Genomic DNA, 20,340 nt, shown 5'->3' on the forward strand with positions numbered 1-20,340 from the left:
TTTTAAGCCACTCAGTTTGTGGTCCTTTGTTACAGCAGCCCTGGGAAATAAAATTAGGACTTGCTCTGATGAGAAATCCAGCATCTTTTAAAAAATCTTCTTGCTTGCTATTGGGATCAGTCATGCCTACCTGTTCACTAACACTAACCCTAAAACGTGAAAGGAAACATCAGTTATTCCTCACAGCATGACCTTTTATAGCCCTTCAATTCAATAGGTTTTTTTGTTAGAGACAGGGTTATTTTGAAAATATGGCTGTTCTTAGGATTAAGTAAGTTAGTGTTCTGAAGTACACAGAGTCAATTTTATTTCAAGTGTTTGATAAACAAAAGAACTAGGACAGTATCAACCAGATTAAAACAAATAGATGGGTCGTATTTTACCCCCCACAGCCAAACACGTCTCGGAAGGGCAGAGACCAAGGGGGAGTCACGTTCCGAGGGTTTCCATCTCACAGACGGTCAGGTGTCCTCACTTCGCAGACGAAGCCTCAGTGCAGCAGGGGGAGAGCCTGTCCGTCGGCGGGGGGAGCCGCGTCGTCCTGCACAAAGGGAAGGGCGCAGTCTCCGGGGACAGGGAGGGGGCGCTGCCCCCACCCCCCGGGGCTACACTGTGTCACTGGGCGCTTTGCATCCTGATTCATCAGCGGCCCCACCAGGCTGCGGCTGGGCTACCTCCTCTCAGAAAGGAACCCAAACAGGGTCTGGGCTGAGGTTGTGCAGCCCCTGACTGGGTGGGGATGCCGGCTGGCAGGTCCCCTGCAGCCCCCTGGAGCATCTCCCCTGCCTGCGCCAGGCCACCAAGGGGACGCGGGTGAACACGTTCCGAGCTAGGAGGTGAGACGCCCACCCGCCGCTGGCCTGATCCCGGCCTGAGAACAGGCCCCACGCGACCCCCACGCCAAGAAGGCCACCTGCTTGGAGGGGCAGGCGAGCCACTCTGAATCCCCACCGTGTGCCCACCTCCAAGGGGCCTGCCGAGCCCAGGGCGCCAAAGAGCGTAATAAGGGAGAAGGAAAGAAAATCTGTATCCTTTATTCCAACCACAAAGCCTCCACCGAGGCGTGGGAGGCGTCCTTTCTCCCGCTGCACCCATATTCAGCCCAGAGTTACAGGTACAGCATCAGCACACGGCGTGAAGGGAAACGCAAAACCGAACAGCCTTGCAGCAGAGACGCTTGCAGACGCAACGTTCCACTTGGCAGCCGCTTTCTGACAGGCAGCGCTTTGTGCATCTCCAGCTTTTCAAAACATCCCCGTGGCCTGTGGGCGCCAGGGAGCCGTCTGCTGTGGCGGCGGGTAGAAGGCCGGGCCGTCCTCGCAGACCTCCAGCCCCGGGCCCCCGGCCCCCCCGGGCCCCCCGGGCTCCCCCGGCTCCGTGCAGTTTCGTAGCCGCAGCTCCTTGGTGAAGCACAGTTCGATCTGACCGATCGTCTGCACCTCCTCACCCTAAACACAGAAAATGAGGGGCGTCTGAGAATTTGGATCTCGGAGGATCGCCTGTTCTGTGGTCATCAAGTCTCAGACTCTGAAGACACAAGGGGGGACTCCAGGGGCCAGCAACGAGCGGGGGCTCCCCACTCTGTCCAGCAGCGACCGGCAGGGGGCTGCAGGGCTCGCCGCCCGGTCCCCACCCAGATGTCCCCCTGCCAGCCTGGTGGCCTGGGGGAGGGGACACCGCTTGAACCTGAGGAACGTGCACCTCTGTGCACGGCATATGCATCACGGCATCGGGAGACGTTTTGCAGAATAAATGGGTCATTCCAATTTTAGTATATGTGCTGCCGAAGCGAGCACCAGAATAAATGGGTCAAAGGACCCTATTGCTCAAAGAATTTAAGTCTTTATCGAAGCTGACAAAAGAAACTACAGGCCCTGTACACACTAGACAAGTATCTACGGTTAAAATGACTAAGACTAACAATGGAAAGCCTGAGAAAATCCCTAACTTAGAAATGTTTCGTACACCCGCCTCCTTCACCGTCCCTGCCAGAGCCCGTGTGTTCTTGTCGGGGAGAAGTCTCAAGAAAACAAACCCTATTCGAGCATGGCATCGAAGAACAATGTGTGTGTGTGTGTGTGTGTAATTTTTTTTTTAATTCCAGTACAGTTAACGTACAGTGTCATATATGTTTCGATGTGCAATACAGCGATTCATCACTTCCATCAACAGCCGGTGCTCATCACAAGTGCCCTCCTCAGCCCCATCACCTAGCCCCCCATCCCCCCACCCCCCTCCCCTCTGGTGACCAGCAGTGGTTTAGCTCTAGAGTCAAGAGTCTGTTTCTTGGTTTGTTTCTCTGTTTTTCCTTTGCTTGTTCCACATATGAGTGAGATTACATGGTATTTGTCTTTCTCTGACTGCCTTATTTCACTTAGCATCATACTCTCCGGCTCCATCCATGTTGCAAATGACAAGATCTCATTCGTTTCTATGGCTGAGCAACATTCCGTTGTGTATACACCACATCTTCATCCACGCATTAGTCGGTGGACACCTGGGCTGCTGCCACAGTCTGGCTATTGTAGATGATGCCGCTGTGAACAGGGACGCATGTGTCCCTTCGGATCCGTGTCTAACTGTCTGCGATTTTAAAGTGCACACAGCATTACCTGCACGCACACACTCCCACACACATGGGCACACACGCATCTCTGCCCCTGGGAACTCCACGGTGAGCACACAGATGCTGACAACATTAACCTGTCTTCTCGATAAAGACAAAGAGCAACAAAACATAGCATAGCACCTCTGACCTGTTTCGGTGGAAGACACTGGACTTTAGGTACGACTCCGTATATGCTGGCAAGGGCGTCTTTAATATCTGAAATCTGAAATGAGATAAAATGCATTAGAAATACTCGGGCAGAGGCGGTGTAAGGGGTCCACCCCATGCACACGGGACACTCCAGCTTCCGCGCTCACAAACACGCACAGCAGACCACAGGGCACAGTCCTCCCGGCACTCCGGGCTCGAAGACGAGACCCCGGGGACAGGCCGTCAGCCACCTGGGCTCCACCCTCAGACCGCAGTGGCCCCCACATGTGCTCCAGTCTCCACTCTCCCCCCTGCCCTGAGCTTCTGTCCACACCCAGAACGTAGGTGCTACGTGCAATAGATCAGACCAACTTTCACGGGCCAGGACTCCTGTCTGAGCTCACATCTTGCTGCTTCCGAACCTAACAAAGTGCCTACGGCACAGACAGGGAGCTCAAGACATTAGTTGTCCTTGGTGCTTTTACTGTCATTGAAATCCGTTCTCTGATAGACACATTCTGGGCAAAAATGTAAACACAGTCCCCCTACCTGCTTGAACATGAACCCTGAGGACCTAGGGGGCCCTGCAAACCCTCTCTCTCCTGGGGCAGCTGACACTGTCTCCCCAGGGTCACTGTTCCCTCCCAGCCCCACTCTCGCTGCAGGCGGGACATCAAGCGGAAGATCAAGATCCAATCAAGATCAAGATCAAGCGGAAACCGGCTACAGGGTGGAGCACAGATGTCCTAGAGCGCAGCAGAAATGCCAACTGATTTCACAGTCAGGAGACCTAAATGACAGCTCGGTGTGCAGCCAGGAGCCTGGAAACCAGGAATTGCTAAAATCAGTAACTTTAATCTTTTTTTAATCCCAGGAGATTAAATCAGCTTATGTAGAGAACACATCAGTTCCCTAACGCAAGAGTCAGCAAGCTTACTGTGCGAAGGACCAGGGGAAGTACTTCAGGCTCCGAGGGTCACTCAGTGTCTCTCCGTGGGACACCTGCCCACGGAGGGTGACCATGGGGGACAGTAAAGGGACCCGCCGGGCCGTGAGCCAGTAAGACTCCCTTTATGAAAACAGGCTATCCTGGGTGGAAAACAGTTATCTTTTGCATATGCTTACCAGACAGTAAGATCTGGTCTGTTTAAATTTCTGTAGTTTTATCATGAAAACAAAAAAAATCTTATGCGTCTTCCACAAACAAAATACTATAAAATGGAATGTGCTTTTTTTTTTTTTTAAAGATTTTATTTATTTATTTGAGAGAGAGAGCACATGAGAGTGGGGAGGGTCAGAGGGAGAAACAGACTCCCTGCCAAGCAGGGAGCCCGATGTGGGACTCGATCCCGGGACTCCAGGATCATGACCTGAGCCGAAGGCAGTCGCTTAACCAACTGAGCCACCCAGGCGCCCTGGAATGTGCTTTTCAAACCACTTACTCCCCTGCCCTGTGCGAGCCTAGAACACGCTTCTCACCGAGGGACCGTGAACCTCGGCTTCAAGGTTTACACAGCTTTCAGATCACAATGAGCACTGGGAAACAAGATATAAAAAAGCCTATTTGGAAACATAATAGTCAAATAGGAGAGGGCTTGTTCGAGTCACTTTAAAACCCAAGTGCGGTGCTCAGGCTGCAGACACTCTACCGTGGGCGGGATGCTAGGTGTCCTCAGGTGGCAGACATACATTCGGTTACGAAGCTGAAAGCAAGACTTACCTGGTAGTAATTGATAGATGGCTTTATTCCCAACTTTTGGAGCATGCTAAAATTTAAATTAAAAAAAATTAGCTGTATAATACATTTTCCTTTCTTGTTCTTTTAAAATATATTTCTTAATAAAAATGAAGATACTCTTAAAAGAAAGTACTTATTTTCTATTGCTTTCAGCAGTAAGTCTGTGAGCAAGGACAACACATAAATGGGACTCGGGCTTCCCTGAGCACCCCTCCCCAAGGCGCACCCACTGCGGATCTCTCTCCAGCACCCGGACCCTTCTCGACAGTGGCCAGATGGCCCGTACCTACTGGAGTTGGCACACACATTACCACCTATTTGCCAAGCATGCTTCAAAAGATAGTTAGCAACTGATTTTGGATTCCAGGCTTATCCTAGAAAACCACACTTGGTCAAATCTTTAAATACATTCAACACCCACAGACCTGAATCATTTCCTAAAGCATATGGTTTTGACCAGCTATCCCATCAAAATACCATATGACTAATTTACCTGTTAAATGATGGAGCACAATATAAACAACTCTCAGATTAAAAGTCCCAAAACAACACTCGAGCCTCCATCACGTCTCCCTGGATTATCGGGGCTATGACCACCCGGAGCAGACGTGAGACCCGGGCTGCCTCTCCGGACACGGACATCGTCAGATGAGTCTGCCCGAGGAAAACCGGACTGACCAGGGCATGCCTCCTCCAGCCGTGATTTCTGGCAACAGTATATATTGTGTTAACAAGACAGTGTTTGTAAAGACAGCACACCACCAAGGGTCTGGGTCTCCGCTGTAGCGCTCCTGGCCCAGGCAGGAGGAGGTGGTGGGCAAGGGTCCTCGGAGCCTAGAAATAAACGTGCCCACGGCCTGTCCTCATGCTATCTGCACAGCGTAAACACCAGATTTCAAAAGCTCTGGCTCTAGAAATGCAAAACTTTGCACATTTTAAATATTTATTTCAAGTTGCACTATTTTGGATACATTGGGTTAAATAATATAAAATCAATTTCACTGGTTTCTTTTTGCTATTTTTAATGAGGTACTAGGAAATTTTAAGTTACGTATATGGTTTGCATTATTTTTCTACTGGGCAGTTGAAGAGCCCGAGAGTCAGGTCACCAAGGAAGTGAGGCAGAGAAAGAGAAATATTTGGGGAGGCCTGGCATTCAGCCCAGATTAGTCTATAATATTTTCTATGGTGTTAAGATTAGATTGGCATTAATTCCCTGGCCCGTGTCTGTGGGTTATCCAAGATCTTCGGTTCACGATACTTTGCATTTTTCAGGTTTGCTACCTTCATATTATAAAGTGAATAGAACACTGCTAGTTTATGATAACATGACAGGCTTCCCTCTGAGAAAAAGATAATCTGTGGTAAGGGTTTATAACATAGAGAAAAATACAAGGGATCTTATGTTTTGACTTGCTAATTTTGTGAGCACTGGGATTTTAGATTTTCCTTGGAGGAACGGGGAAGGAATATACTTTCTCTACAACCCTATTCCCAGGTAGTCTAACAGACCTCATACCCCCGCAGAGCGTTGTGCTCAGCAGGCCCCGAGCGCACGTTTCTGCAGGAGGAATAATTAGGCGCCCCCAGCAGTGGTGATGGCCTTGCCCGAGCCGCAGTGACCCCAGCACTGGGGATCCTGCACCTGCGTGTGCACACAGAGAGCTACAGACATTCAGAAAGAGTAAGCAGGAGGTGCTTCCTAAACAGTTGTCAGATGAAAGGATGAATTATTGAGATGTTTTATATAAAGCCTTTCAGCAGTCCCCATTCACTGCCCTTTTCCTGATTGAGCAGAACAGGGCCTGGGCAGTGAGCCGGACCTCGCGCCGCTCAGGCGTCAGGAAAACCTGGGGCAGCCTCCTCTCTGCAGACGGCCCGCGAGTGGACCCCGCTCCGCCACTCTGCACTGCGGAAACTCTCCCAGGCAACCCTCACCAGGATGTCCGGACTGGGTATCAGCTACACTTCTGGGGTGAGGAAATGTCCCCAAAGGTCTTGCTCTTGCTGTGAGAAGAGCTGCAGAGAAGCCCGGCAGGCGGGAGCCGGGACGCCGGCTGGTGTGTACCCCCCGTGCGGCGGTCCTCAGTCCTGCGGTCCAAGAGCAGGAAGGCGTGGGAACCTGCGGGGACCCCTCCGTTACCTTCTGGCACGGAGACGCAGAACCTACAGAACCTACACGGTGCACAACGGGCCAGTGGCAGCCGCAGGATCCAGGGACATGTGGCTCTGAGGCCTCCTCTGCAGGGCGTAGTTCAGGCAGTCTTGTCCTCCCCCGGGGCGCTCGCCCCTCCCCACCCGGATCCCAATGACACGGGGGGCCGGCTGCGCCTCTGTAGGCCGGGGCAGTAGAGCGCATGTGCAGAGAACGGATGCAGGCCTGCGCATCTTCTAAGCAGATGTGGTTCACAAGCTTAAACACAGGTGACTAGCGAAGGTGCTTGATAGGATTCTGGCTGCTTCTAACTAAAGCAAACTATCTACTTTCCTGTCCTGGTCTTTAAAACAAGGTCACAGGTTTACTACGTGACCACTTAAATGAAGAAAAGCAAGAATTGCCCACACACCTGGTCACCAAAAGTGCTCAGACAGTGGACGGCCAGCCTCAGCCCCAGCTCTCAGTCACGGCCAGGCGGGGCGAGCAGGTGGGGCCCTGGCCCTCAGCAGGGCCATCTGGAGGGGGTTTTTACGAGTTCTGGGTCTGGGTAATTTCTAGGCTCCGAGGACCCCTGCCTACCACCTCCTCCTGCTTCTTCCAGAAACACTAGAGCAGCGATCCAAACACCTAGAGATGCGCGGTCTTTACAAAACCTGCCGCGTTAATGCAATAGACTTTCGTCAGAAATCCCCGCTGAGGGCGCCTGGGTGGCTCAGTCGTTAAGCGTCTGCCTTCGGCTCAGGTCATGATCCCAGGGTCCTGGGATCGAGCCCCGCACTGGGGTCCCTGCTTGGCGGGAAGCCTGCTTCTCCCTCTCTCACTCCCCCTGCTTGTGTTCCCTCTCTCGCTGTCTCTCTCTCTGTCAAATAAATAAATAAAACCTTAAAAAAAAAAAAAAAAAAAAGAAATCCCGGCTGAAAGACGTGTGCCCTGGTCAGTCTTGTTTCCTCGGGCCCACTCACCGTCCGATGACGTCCGAGCCCAGACAGGGCCCTACGTCTCCGAGGCCCACACTGACCTGCAAGGCTGGGTGGGAGATGCTAAGATTCCTCAGGACAGTTGCACGGCCTGGGAGGGCCAGGACCCAGGGGGCCCCCTACCTGTTAAGCTCCAGCCCCCGGTACAGGTCCAGGCTTCCACCAAAGTATTTCTTCTGCGAGTTGAGGGCGTCTACTTGGGCAGCACAGGTGCCGTGCTTCTCCCACTCGTGCTTCCTGGGAGAGCGTTTTAATCAACAGTCTCCGGTTAAAAGTCATGAAACAGACCCACAATGAAGAGTTCACACCTAGGACAGGACATTCGCACGCACGTTGTTTCTTGTATGAAGAAGGAGGCTAAGATTCCTTCTGTGCAACGGGCACGACTCGTGAGCCCCCTGCGCGTGGGAACGAGGCCCCAGGGGACAGAGTCCGGTCTCCAGAGGGTGCTCCATCTCCCTGCAGCCCCTCCCTGCCAGTCAGGGACAACTCACTTCGGTGACTCAGCACGAACCACGGCTGAGGAAAACAAAGCGCCCCCACGCAGGCAGGCACCCAGCCATCACGGGGCCCGGGTGTTCTGCTTCACAGGGACGCCGACCGGTCCTTTCTCAGCAGCTAGCCGAGAAGAGAAACGCCGCGGGCCCCCTCCCCATCTCCGCCTCCGCCCATCACGACGTGTCCTCATCCGCCCACAGACAGAACTCTAACAGAACACGCGAACAGCAATATGGATTCGAGAAGAATACTGTTGATAACAATTCCCCATGTTTTATTGCAGTTAACTAGGAAATTTCACATTCTTCTGCAAGGCAACAATACTGCTGGCTTAGAAATGGGGAAACTGAGGCAGAGGGGCTAGCGAGGCACCCTGCTGAAGCCACTCAGCCAGGAAGTCCCAGAGTCTGCACCCGAATGGCACTCTGGACTCCACAGCCGGGGCCCCTCCAGCTGCGCTGCGGCGCCATCCCAAGACCCCACAAACGTGGGGTGCGCCGCCTTCACATTCGCGGACGCTGTCGAGTCGGATGGTAGCCATCGTTAGTGCGGGAAAATGGAAGGGGCATTCATGAAGGGGTCCTATGCTGTCTTACAGAAGTGTGATCTGAATGGACACTGATGCGTCAGTAAAGCTCATCCACAGGGCCAGTGTTAAATGACAAGTCGCTCCAGCCCAAGAAAATGGCGTGGGAACAGCTACCTTTCTTCATCTACCACGGTTTCTGGGGTGAATTATTTCTACAGAGTAGAAAAAGGAGTTTTTTTCCGACTAGATGAAAATGGAACCCAAATTACAGACGCCCTCGTTTCTGTGGAGCTAGAATCATTCTAGAACCTGTCGTACAGGGTGCTGGCGGAGCAAAGAGCTTCGTGCCATTCCCAGCACATAAGAAATATTCAATTGGGGCGCCTGGGTGGCTCAGTTGGTTAAGCGACTGCCTTCGGCTCAGGTCATGATCCTGGAGTCCCTGGATTGAGTCCCGCATCGGGCTCCCTGCTCGGCAGGGAGTCTGCTTCTCCCTCTGACCCTCCCGACCCTCCCCCTTCTCATGCTCTCTCTCTCTCAGTCTCTCTCTCAAATAAATAAATAAAATCTTAAAAAAAAAAAAGAAATATTCAATAAATGTCAGTTATTATTACATTTGGATCAAGCTTAGCTTAAGGATCAGAATCTATTAGAGCATTGTTAGCGTACATCCAACACTGACTCCCACATCACCTGGAATTGGACAGTTTGCATTTAACACGAAATGGTCAGTTACCAGGCAGAGGTGCCCATCCTGTGGCCCTCTCACCCGCCAGGAGGGCACACGAGCAGGCCCGGGGGCCGCCCTCCGGGATGAGAGATGGGGGCTTCTCTGGGACGTCGAGGCCCAGGACAGTGAGGCTGTCCTCCCACAGTGAGGCCGCTCACCAAACTGGGCCTCACTCAACTCTCATTCTTCTTTGTACAAGCATCAAAAAACAAACAGAAATCCTACTTTGCAGGGGGCTCTGTCCAAGGTATTTTTCAATATGGCAAATTTTATGAATAGATTTAATCTAGAGAATTATCTCGAGCATAAAGTAATACCAAGACCGTGTACTCTGCATACTTGATTCCTATTTGGGATGAAAGAGGACAGTTTTCGGACAGGAGCCCTCCTCCATCCCCAGCCCCCAACAACGAAGCTGAGGTGGACAGGCCCGCGTGCCTCTAGGACCCTATAGAAACTCACACAGCAAAGGGAATTTGGGCAACAGGGAAGCATGACCCAACGCCGCACGCAGGGGGCCAGTGACGGTGGCCCTATACTCGGGTGCTCCAGGAGCATAAATACTAAGGAGAGCGGGATAGTCACCTCTGGGTTTACAACAAAAGTTTTTAGATGTGCTACTTACTATCCAACCTGAAAAAGTATCATTTTGCCTTTACAGAGCACAAACACATGTGTACTCTGCCCGCACTACTTGGATTTCATGTTCAAGGACCAGCTCGGACCGCCTTCTTTATGGGTATTTGTTGATTTATTGTTAAGTCACCTGGCAACAACAATCTGACCGATGGTGTCATGGAACACATCGGAACAAGTGGAAACTATACTTCGCACAGATTCGGCATTTTACGTGCACTGTGAAGTGCTGTAGAGGGTTTCCCCTGCGTTCCCCCATCCCCCCACTCCAGCTCATTCGGGCGTCAAGTTCTGGGAAAGCGTTCTCTGGAATGCAGCTGTGCAGAACATGTGTCGGAGACCCGGGCCATTCCTCTCCCTAACTCTGAGTGCTTCTCCTGTTGAAGAGACCCAGGGGGTGCATCCCAGAGCCACGCCCCTGCCACACTTGTCGGCCTAAGCACCAGGGAGCCTGGGGGACAGGCACCCAGTGCCCCTCCATGGTTTCAGAAAGCTTCCGTCTACACTTAATTCCTTTCCTGAATGTTCTACACACAAATATTTCCAAATTGAATTAATCATTTTGGACAAAATCTGAATAACTGCAATGTGAACTATAAACTGCCACACTGGGGCGAGGCAGAGATAATAATTATTTTCGGTTAATATAACGTAAATGAACGTTAATTTTACCTTCTTCAAAAGCAATGACTTAAAAAGCTATCTTGAGTTAAACACAGCATTTTTCTCCTTGGCTCAGCTCCCACTACACTTAAAGATGTTTCTGCGGATCGAGCCGCAGGTGGGACCTCACCCTGTCCTCCCTAAGTCATAGCACGGGACCGCGATCTTCTGAAGCGCCTCTTCTTCTTTCTTGATGTATCTCGAGACAACAGCACAAAGTCTTTTAAGAAACATTCTCTCCTGCCTGCGTTGAAGCGACTGCCCCTTAGGTACCCATGTATTTGGCTTAGTGAAACCACAGGAAAGGAGAGTCTAAAACAAAGTGATGAATGAAATAGTGGATTAGGAGCAACTCTATAAATTCCACTTGCCTGCATTTTTTTTTTTTTTTTTTCAAATACCCAGCACAGAGCCCAACACGGGGCTCGAACTCACAACCCTGAGATCAAGACCTAAGCTGAGATCAAGAGTCAGATGCTTAACTGGCTGAGTCACCTGGGCGCCCCTCGCCCACATTTTTTATCTATTGGAGAAAGGCCCTGAGAATGACATCCCAAATAAAAGGTGGTTCACACATCTGCGCCTCAGAAGGGCGGCCCCGTGGTCTGTCCCCGCGGCCCCAGCCCAACATGGTGCCCCCCGAGGCTATGGCTCTCCTGCACTCACCAGAAATGGCTGTGATTTAGTGGATGGATCACATCAGGCCAGTACATCTTCATTTCGGGCAGAAGGTCCTGTGCATAAAAAAAAAAAAAAATCTGTGTAGGACCTAACAACTCAAAACCTAGAAGGCAAATCTGATAAACCAATACATTAGAAGAATTGACCTCTGTTAAGCAATAACAGTCAGGTGAGTAAGATTATTTCTTACAACACATATAAAAGTGAAATCTGACTAATCATGAAAGTGCATTGGAAGCGGGAGTATGCAGAGGGGAGTGGGTAAACACACAGTGGTTCACCCAGACAAGGGAATGTTAGCTCTAACAAGAAACCAGCCATCAAGCGATGAAGGGACACGGAGAGCCTTCCATGCACATCACTGAGCGGAAGAGGCCAATCTGAAAAGGCTGTGGGTCCCGACGTGCGCTACCCTGGAAAAGACACGAGCACAGAGACAGTGGAGGCTCAGTGGTGTGAGGGGCTGGGGGAGGGAGGGGGATAGTGGGAGGATGAGGGATTTTAGGGCAGTGAGACGCCCCTGCATGGTACAGCGGGGGATGCACGTCATTACGTAGCTGTCGAAACCCCTAAGGCTCTGTGACACAGAGCGAGCCTACTGGGAACGGCAGTGTCTGCTAGCGACGAAGCACCCATCCTGTGACAAGCATACCACATGCATGCCAGGTGTCAACCACAGGGGACACGGTCTGTGCGTTCGGGGGACACACGTGGGAACTCTGCACCTGCCACTTAATCTTTCTGCTTTAGGTTTCTGAGACTGCTGTAAAAAGTAGCATCTACTAATTAAAACACACACCACAAAACTCAGGTTCTCCTTTCCCCCAGGAGGAGCTCATCTGGACTGGGCGCGCTGTACAATACAGAGAGTTGCCCTGAACTGCACAGCATCCGGGTTTACTTTTCCATTTCTACAAACGCACTGGACCAGAAACGAGGTTCACTTACAACAGCGTCTAAACAAACTCAGGGCGACCTCGCTTTCCCCTATTTGCCACCACCCCCCGCTACCCGCCAGTCACCGGACAACTGGACACCCCTTGCGTCCCCTGCCTGGTCAGCCTTGTCCTCACGCTCCCACGGCCGAACTTCCCAGGAAGCAGTCTGCCTCACTGTGTCCATGTGCCCCCGTCTTGCACCTGTCCCACACTCTGGCTTCAGCTCCCAACAGCTCCACAGGAGGGGGCAGTAGGCCACTTTCGTAGGGGACCAACGCTAAACTGGGCTTTCTGGGACAGAGCAAGTCACCCAGCAGTGTTTTGAACAAAGAGTGGCTTGCGGCCACCTCCCCACCTTGCCCAGCAGGCCGCTCAACTGAAAGGGCATTTTCAGCCTTCCTTTTACGAACCCTGTTAGTGCTCCTTCCCAAACCCCCCTCTCCTGGCTTCCCCCCTCCCCTCCCCTCCTCTGGCTGCTTTATCACATGCCCTGCCCCCCCAATCTCTGCTCCAGGCTCGGCCCTGCTTCCCCACCCCCTCCACGTTCACACCTATGGGCTTCATACCACCTATGCACTGATCCCACCAAAGCTCGTCTCTAGCCCAGACCGCTCCTGTGACAGACACACGTAACCCGCCGGGATGTTTCCAGGGCACTTCAAACTCAACACGTGCAAAGCTGACTGTCCACCACACACCCGCCAAAGCCCGGTTCCCCCGCCAGCGCCCCCGTGTCAGGAAGGAGGACACCCCCAGCAAAGCCCATACCCAGAGCCCCACGGGAAGCTTCTCTCCCAGCTAGTCACCGAGCCCTGTTCCTCGACTTCTGGGCTCCCCTCTTGCTCTCCATTCCCACGGCCTCTGCCTACTCAGCTCTTCAGCCCTGGCCCGTCCCCCACACCAGCTCTCACGCGAGCCAGCACGGCATCCGGGCTCTTTCCCTCTCGGGCGGGAAAGCTAGAGGCACTCGGTACACTGTCCGTGAATCTGTAATTCCACTGTCGGGTCACGAGACTCTAACCAGGAACACCCCCGCAGTATTAGGCAAGCTGCAGTGAGTCTGGGAAGGGGGACGTGGGTCTGAGGAATGAGACGTTGCCAGGCTTTGGGGTACACTAATAATTCTTACAGACAGTCCTCAGACTCAGGCCTCTGGGTTCCTGCCAGTGAAGGCCCTTACAGGAAGGAAAGAGGAGAAAAGAATACCACATGGACTAGAACGTGTGAAGGGTATGGAACTTCCTGCCTTGCCCTTTTGGGGGCCATATATTCATGGGAAGGACCCTCATTCTAGCAAATCCTGATGCCATCTCATGTTTTCAGGGAGGCCCTACCCTGTAAGTCCAGGTACTTGTTACCTGACAGATGACTGGTTACATGCCCAACGAAGTGTCTCAAGAGAGTGTCTGCATATTGCGGGTAAAAGCCGCTCCCTGGGCTATTCGGCAACACAGGCCTTTGTGCTGGGAGGGCCCATCCTTTCCTTTCTGCTCACAGGCCCTACCTGGAAGCCCACCCGCCCACAGCCAGAAAGGACAGGTGTGGTACCCTGTGCCTGTCCTCCAAGCCAGAGAGGTCTAGAAATGCTGACCGGGAGGCACAGGGGACCCGGGACTAACGTGGCCTGGCGGGGGGCAGTCAGGGTCGGCTTCACCCTCGTCTGCTGTCACTTCACAATTCACTTCTAGTGCTGTGGACCCCGGGCAGGGGAGAAAGGTTAGTTTGGATTTAATGTGTGGGATTGTTTTAGGGGATCCATAAATCCGGAAAAAGTGCCAGGGGTTGAATCCTGGTGAATACGATCGTGATTCCTCATTTGAAAGCATGCCTTTGAGGGTGCACTTCTGAGGAGTTAACCGAGCACAGTCTCTGCACTAGCAACAAAATGAACAGTGTTACCTTAATCTCTTCTAAATTAAAGGGCCATGATCCATTACATTCTTCTGCTTTATCGGGCCTTGAAATTAAAATGAAAAACAACAGCAATTAGTCTTGGTTGAGATGAGCTCCCAATGCAGGAGGAAGCACTTCTATTAACGTCTGTGGGAGCATCTGCGGGAACATCTGCGGGAGCAAAGGCAGAGACACGCTAAGGCCGTGTGAGTCACTTAACAAAGAACACTCAGGTAGGGGCAGTCAAAAAATCCACCCAGGAGCAAGGCACACAACGACTCCCTCCCCGGAAGCAAACGAAACAAGCCGGTCGGGGGAGCTCGGGAGTCAGGCCGGGGCCTGAAGTCTCTGCCCTCTGCCAATCTCCATGCCCATGGGCCGCGGCGCGACTCCCTCTCTTTACAGGAGGATGAGGCTCAATGACGCAGCGTACAGACGGTGCTCAGAGTGCCTGCCGATGACCCAGGCTCAGCTAGCACGGCTTCCTAAAATCCTAAGCACGGATCCCCTCCCTACTTCCCCACGTCTAATTCTGGACGTGTCAACTCCCAGTCTTCAGATGCAGCTGAGTTCACCAGGCCACCGAATCTACTTCCTAGACCCCCAACATGTCTCCAGTGTCAACAGGCCGGCCCAGCACCCCGAAACCAGAGCAGCTCCCTGCCGGGATGGGGGCACACGGTGCACCGTCCTCCCAGCTACAAGTGAAGCGGCAGGAACATCAGCACGACCCGAGGAAGCTCGCTCCCTGAGACTGCAGTGTGGGATCACTGACAAGTCTGTGGCAAAGGAGGGGCTGGAGCCGGGTCCCCGGGCCGCAGTCTAATTTGCTGCTCACAGAACCCCGTTCCTGAGGAACAAGCACGTACTGGCAAAGGCCAGAAGGGCCCCTCCCCCCACGGGAGCAGCTGGGCAAGGGCATCCCTTTGACAGGCTGACTCATGGGCACAGTTAAACACGATAAACACACGCACAAAGAGGGAAGAATAAACTACACAAAATGCAGGCAAAACCTGAACGATGAACTCGGGTATCCGTGTACGATGTAGACACATACACGCATGTACAATGCACACGCGCTTACTTATTTTTATGCATCTACTTATTGCCCCCAAAGAAGGATAAAATGAGAGGGTTACATTTAGTGACCCCAGCCTGGACCCAGAGTCCCTACCAGCAGATGTAAGCCGGATCGTCCCTGTTCCACCAAAGCAGAACTAAGCCACAACAAAATTAGGGTTATTGTACAAACAGTGAAGATATTTTAAATAAGGATTTGGTCCACTGAATAAACTCCTAACAAAAATCACTAGGGTAACTCTTAGGACCAGCCTCAATCTACTTTTGGGTTGGCTAGTTTTTTCCTGTTTAAATGTGAGCGGCGCTAGGGCTTGCCATAATCCGTGGATGGTCCAGTAATCCGGAGGGTCTCTGCAGTCGTTCTCAACCTCCTGCAGAGGAAAGACAGACAGCACATCACGGTTCCGTTGTTTATTTACTGCGGCTTCCAGCCCAGAGGAGCTACGTGGGGGCGGGCGCTCCATCTGGAAGGAGTGGCCCAGTCCTCAATTACATAACCAATTAAAAACTGAGTTTTGCCTTTTTTTATATGTTCTCAAATTAAGTCAATCTGATGGAAACACACCTATTTGCCCATTAATTTTCTTATCGTGTAATCAAAAATAAATGTTTGAGGGCTCACAGCACCCGTGAAATGAGCTGGTTCAGGCGCCAGGTCTGGATGTGTTAGTGATACAGTAAGTGTGAACGTTACAGAATATAAACGTGAGTGCGAGTGCTCTGGAGCGAAAACGCCAAGGTGAGGATAGGACAATAAAGATAAACTCACGGAGATAAAAGCTCAGTAGCATACGCTTTAGGGACTTCCAAATTTTTTAGCTAAATTGGGGAGTTCTTCCAAAACAACCATCAAGAAATGTATCGGCTATGGGATCGATGCGCCCGCGGGGAATAAACCCATGAAAAGCGGGTGTGGGTATCTGGTGAGGAACAAGTGAGGCTCCAGGCAGATTTTCAAGCCTTTCCTGTGGGGATCACTTTCTGTGGAGAGGCAGCTCTGCCCCAGGTTGGTCTGGAAATTAGGGAGGCTCTGGTTTAGGAGACTGGCACGAGGGGGGCATGAAAGGTACCTGCCACAGACCGAGAGGGCAGAAGAGCAGGACAACAAAGTGCAGGATCAGAGCGGGGGGCGTATACTTCACCTCTCCCGACATCCCAGGTTCATCCCTCAGGAAAGTACAGTCCAAGCAGGGGGCCCACTTCCCGCAGGTGCCCGGCTGGTAAAGAGCAAGGTCAGGACCCACGGCCAGGGCAGTGGGGGGTGTCTTCTGTTGGCCCTACGTCCAATGTCTCAGATGAGCCTTTAAGGGGATGACTGAGACCCAGGGGCAGCTAGTACCTGTCAGTCCCCGGCATGTGCCCGAGGTCCGTGCAGAGCACCGAGGACCATGGAGAAAGACAGACTAGCCACTGCACCCTATAACACCTACGTCACTCATGCAGGGAACAAGCCCGGAGACAGCCCCACTGCCTGGGATGACACCAGGGCCACAGTACAGGGACCCCTTGTCATGGGCACCCTGCAGTGAAATTAATTCCCTAACAATGACGCTTCACCGGCAGAAGATTTTTTTAAAAATCTCATGTCTGAAGCTTCAAGGTAGGAATGCATTTCAGTGCGCAAGAACACACCCACATTTTGTCCCAGAAACACCTCAGCCACCAAATGACCTTGCTCCGTGCCCCCAGGCAGATCTTCTGGTGTTACCCAGCACGGGAGCTCTCTACACCGGCCCTGCCCACAGGACCCAGGGCTCCCGCGATGCCCCACCGCCAGCGTGGAGAGCTAGATCTCCAACCGCACTCAAAGCTGGTCACCACTGCTCCATTCTCCGCCCTCCAACACTACTCGAGCCAGAGCACAGCAACAGCACGAGAGGCAGAAGGAGACAGTGCAGTGTGCAGTTTAGGCAGGAAAACTCACCTTGCACACTGTTACGGGCCAGTGGTGAACCATAATTAGCTTTTTCCACTGATGGTTGTCACTGTTAAAAGACAAGGAACTTATGTTTCAAGAACTGTTTAAAGAAAAATTCATCCATTCATTTACACCATCATGCATTCAACAAACACGGAGTGACTGTCATGGGCCAGGCGCTACTGTGGGATGGGGCCACGCTATGAATGAGGGACCTGGTCCCCAGGCACTACCACGGGGTGGGGGCACTGTCCGGAGGGACCCGGACCCTACCCTCGTGAAGCACGCGTGCCAGGGAAGGAGACAGTGACCGCGGTAGCTAAGAGAACACACACGGTGCCCCACAGTGACAAGTGACAAAGAATATAAGTAAGCAAGAGGACGGGCATGTCAGCAGTGGGGACAGGAACTGAAATTTTAGGCCAGAAAGCCCGGGAAGGCCTCGCTAAAGGTGGGGGCAGAGGCCAGGAGGCAGAGGGAAGGAGCCCTGAAGTGCCTTCCTCCTAGGGTTGGTCACGAGTGTAGAAACAGAAGCATTGTTGTCCCTTAGCCACATCTGTGAAACCCATAAGGCCCTCAAACCTGAATTTTTTTGTGGTTCATTGGGCAACAAAACATGACCTCAACTAGTTTGAGCTGCTTAGTGCTCTACACCCCTCAGTGTGAAGGTGCAGGTGCTTGGCCCCACGGTGCTCCCTCAGACACGGTGCTCCCTCAGACTCGGTCTGGAGCATGGCCATGCCCGCCATGACCCACACGCCCGGAAACCCCTGGCTCTAGGACCTCCAGGTGAGGGGGGGTGGAGCTATGTCTGCAAACAGGTCGAAGCAGGAAGGATAGCTGGTGAAAACACTCTACAGATGGGAAACGTCAGCGGCCACAAAGGGACTTCACTCAAACAGACACTTAATTCAGGATAAATTAGATTTTAAAAGGAATGACTCAAAAGTAAAACAGGACCAAGTGCTCACACATTGGTTTCTGTAAAGAGGTGAGTCCTGCTGAATAAGTACAGAATCACAATTCAGATGTTACACAAACTTAGTTGTAAGTTGCACTCAGTATAAAAGAAAAAGATAAGCTGCAGCATGAGAACTAGAGCTGAGACAAATGTCAGAAGCTGCTTTTTTCTGGGTGCAAAACCCTCGTTTAGGAGGAAACTGAGACTACAGGATCAAGTTACGGCCAGGGAGGGAGACCCCGAGTATGCTCTTTACCAGGACTCTATCAAGACTCAGAACGTCTACAAGACAAGGTCCACACACAAGCCAGGCAAGAGCGGCGGGGGTGTAGAGAAGCCTCCCCTGAAAGCAGTGCAGAAGCTGTTCTAAAGAGAAAGGCCACCAGGCAAAGGAAGAGAGGAGAGTCACCAAGTTGTCCACCCAGCCAGCGCTTGGGAAAACACCTTCCGACCCCTTAAGGCCTGGAGGGTTGAATCCGCTGCATTTTCTCCAGACCACGCCTCACTCACTGTGCTTGTCCAACTACATCAGTGCATGAATTATGCAGGGATGGGGGTGGCGGGGACCACATATTACAGAGTCAGGTCTTTATCCGACATTTACTGACTGCTACTGGCCAGACATGATTCTAAGCACATTCTGCCTCGCCTCGAATCAACACTTAGGAGGCAGGTGCTGTTGTTACGTCCACTTGACAGATGAGCAAAGCCACACAGGGAGCTCCAAGGTCACACATCTGGATGAACCAGCGGCTGGTTCTCAACCAGTACCCCACACTACCTCTCCAACGATACACTCTTAACCTGACGGCAAAAACTAATCCATTAATGAACGTAGCTCGTTTTCAAAAAATAGGCTTCCTGGGGAAAGCTGAAATACAATGTTACCTTTTCAAGTAGATGATGAAACAGCAATGACACTTAATTAAAAAGTAAAACCCACCTTTTCCCTCCCCTACCGTGTAAGTACGAAAGCTTTTATTAAATACGAAATCATTACCCAAAATAAATAGAGGAAAAAATTAAAGTCTGGTGCTCAAAATTTGGTTTCCTCTACAAACGTGCAACAAGAATCCTCCACAAAACCGCCTGTTTACCCCGGATCAGCTGCAACCCTGAATGAAAAGGAGGAAGGGGAAGGCCGGGGGATGAAGAGCCTGCGTAAGACACTTAAAAAGAGGAACCAGCACCGTATCCCCGACGTCGCACCGGAACCTAACCCAGAAGTGCGCGTCGACGATGTCGGAGGGGGTCAGAGCACCTGCCGGCGCCTCGGCCCGACCCCAGGCCCCCGGCCCCCGCGGAAGCTCAGAGCCGCCCCACCGCTCCCAGGGGTCCCGGGCTCACCTGCTCCGGGACCCGCGCGCGCCGCCCAGGCAGCACAGCGCCAGGCAGAGCGAGCGCAGCAGCGGGCTGTGGGGGGCTGCAGGCTTCATCGAGCCCCACGCCCGAGGACTACACGCTCACGCGCACAAACGCTCAGCTCCGAAATATCCGGCGCCAGGCCCTGCGCGTCCCTGCAAATGGACAGGATTCCTGAAGCCCAGCTCCGACCCGCCGCCGGCCGACCCCACCCCAGGGCGTCCGCCGGCCCGAGGGGGCCCCGCCCCTCCCCCAGCCCGCCGTCCGGACGGGGCCCCGCCCCTCCCCCAGCCCGCCGGCCCGAGGGGGCCCCTGCCAGGGCCCCCGCCTCACCCGGGCCCCCCAGGCGTGCACGCGCCCCTGCCAACGCCGCACCGCGACCCCAGCCGCGACCTCGCAGTGGACACCGCCCGGCTTCCCGGACCTGCGCGTTTCCGCCCCTGGGCGGCCGGCCCTGTTCAGGCCTCCGTAGGCGGGCCCGCCCCCGGCCCGGCAGACACGCCCCCGGACGCCCCGCCGCCGGGACAGGCCCCCGTGGACGGGCACGCCCCCGGCCCGGCAGACACGCCCCCTGACGCCCCGCCGCCAGGACACGCCCCCGTAGACGGGCACGGCCCCGGCCCGGCAGACACGCCCCCTGACGCCAAGCCGCCGGGACAGGCCCCCGTAGACGGGCCCGCCCCCGGCCCGGCAGACACGCCCCCTGACGCCCCGCCGCCGGGACACGCCCCCTGACGCCCCGCCGCCGGGACACGCCCCCGTAGACGGGCACGCCCCTAACCCCGGCCCTTGGCTCTTCGCCCTTCGCCCTTCTCCTGTT

General features: G+C 53.2%; 1 protein-coding gene across 5 annotated transcripts; it reads right to left on the bottom strand.

The window, feature by feature from the left end:
• Positions 1–272: 272 nt before the first annotated feature.
• On the bottom strand, positions 273–20,003 carry LOC118001892 (ribonuclease T2-like). Of its 5 annotated transcripts, none has more exons than XM_034992068.1 (10): positions 19,854–19,949; positions 19,506–19,675; positions 17,204–17,264; positions 15,595–15,650; positions 14,206–14,263; positions 11,354–11,421; positions 7,755–7,868; positions 4,479–4,524; positions 2,757–2,831; positions 273–541 (listed from the first exon to the last, which is right to left on the bottom strand). In XM_034992068.1, exons 2-10 carry the CDS (start codon positions 19,592–19,594, stop codon positions 491–493), a joined length of 618 nt encoding a protein of 205 aa, XP_034847959.1. In that variant the 5' UTR covers positions 19,595–19,675; positions 19,854–19,949; the 3' UTR covers positions 273–490. The 5 variants fall into 5 exon arrangements, with proteins under 5 accessions (XP_034847959.1, XP_034847956.1, XP_034847955.1 ...); XM_034992065.1 differs by lacking the exon at positions 273–541 and adding an exon at positions 1,019–1,448 and having other exon boundaries at positions 19,945–20,003; XM_034992064.1 differs by lacking the exon at positions 273–541 and adding an exon at positions 1,019–1,448.
• Between the last annotated feature and the right edge of the window lie 337 nt (positions 20,004–20,340).

Source organism: Mirounga leonina, unplaced genomic scaffold, assembly GCF_011800145.1.
Source record: "Mirounga leonina isolate KUSES-001 unplaced genomic scaffold, KU_Mleo_1.0 Mir_55, whole genome shotgun sequence".
Taxonomy (NCBI): domain Eukaryota; kingdom Metazoa; phylum Chordata; class Mammalia; order Carnivora; family Phocidae; genus Mirounga; species Mirounga leonina.

Bases quoted from the DNA above. Each gene is read 5' to 3' on its own strand.
- LOC118001892 (XM_034992065.1), bottom strand. From the start codon at position 19,594: ATGAAGCCTGCAGCCCCCCACAGCCCGCTGCTGCGCTCGCTCTGCCTG. The intron at 14,264-15,594 runs GCAAGCCCTAGC...TTTAATTTCAAG, and splicing joins TGGACCATCCACGGATTATG to GCCCGATAAAGCAGAAGAAT. The intron at 1,449-2,756 runs GTCAGAGGTGCT...TTCTGTGTTTAG, and splicing joins AGTGTCTTCCACCGAAACAG to GGTGAGGAGGTGCAGACGAT.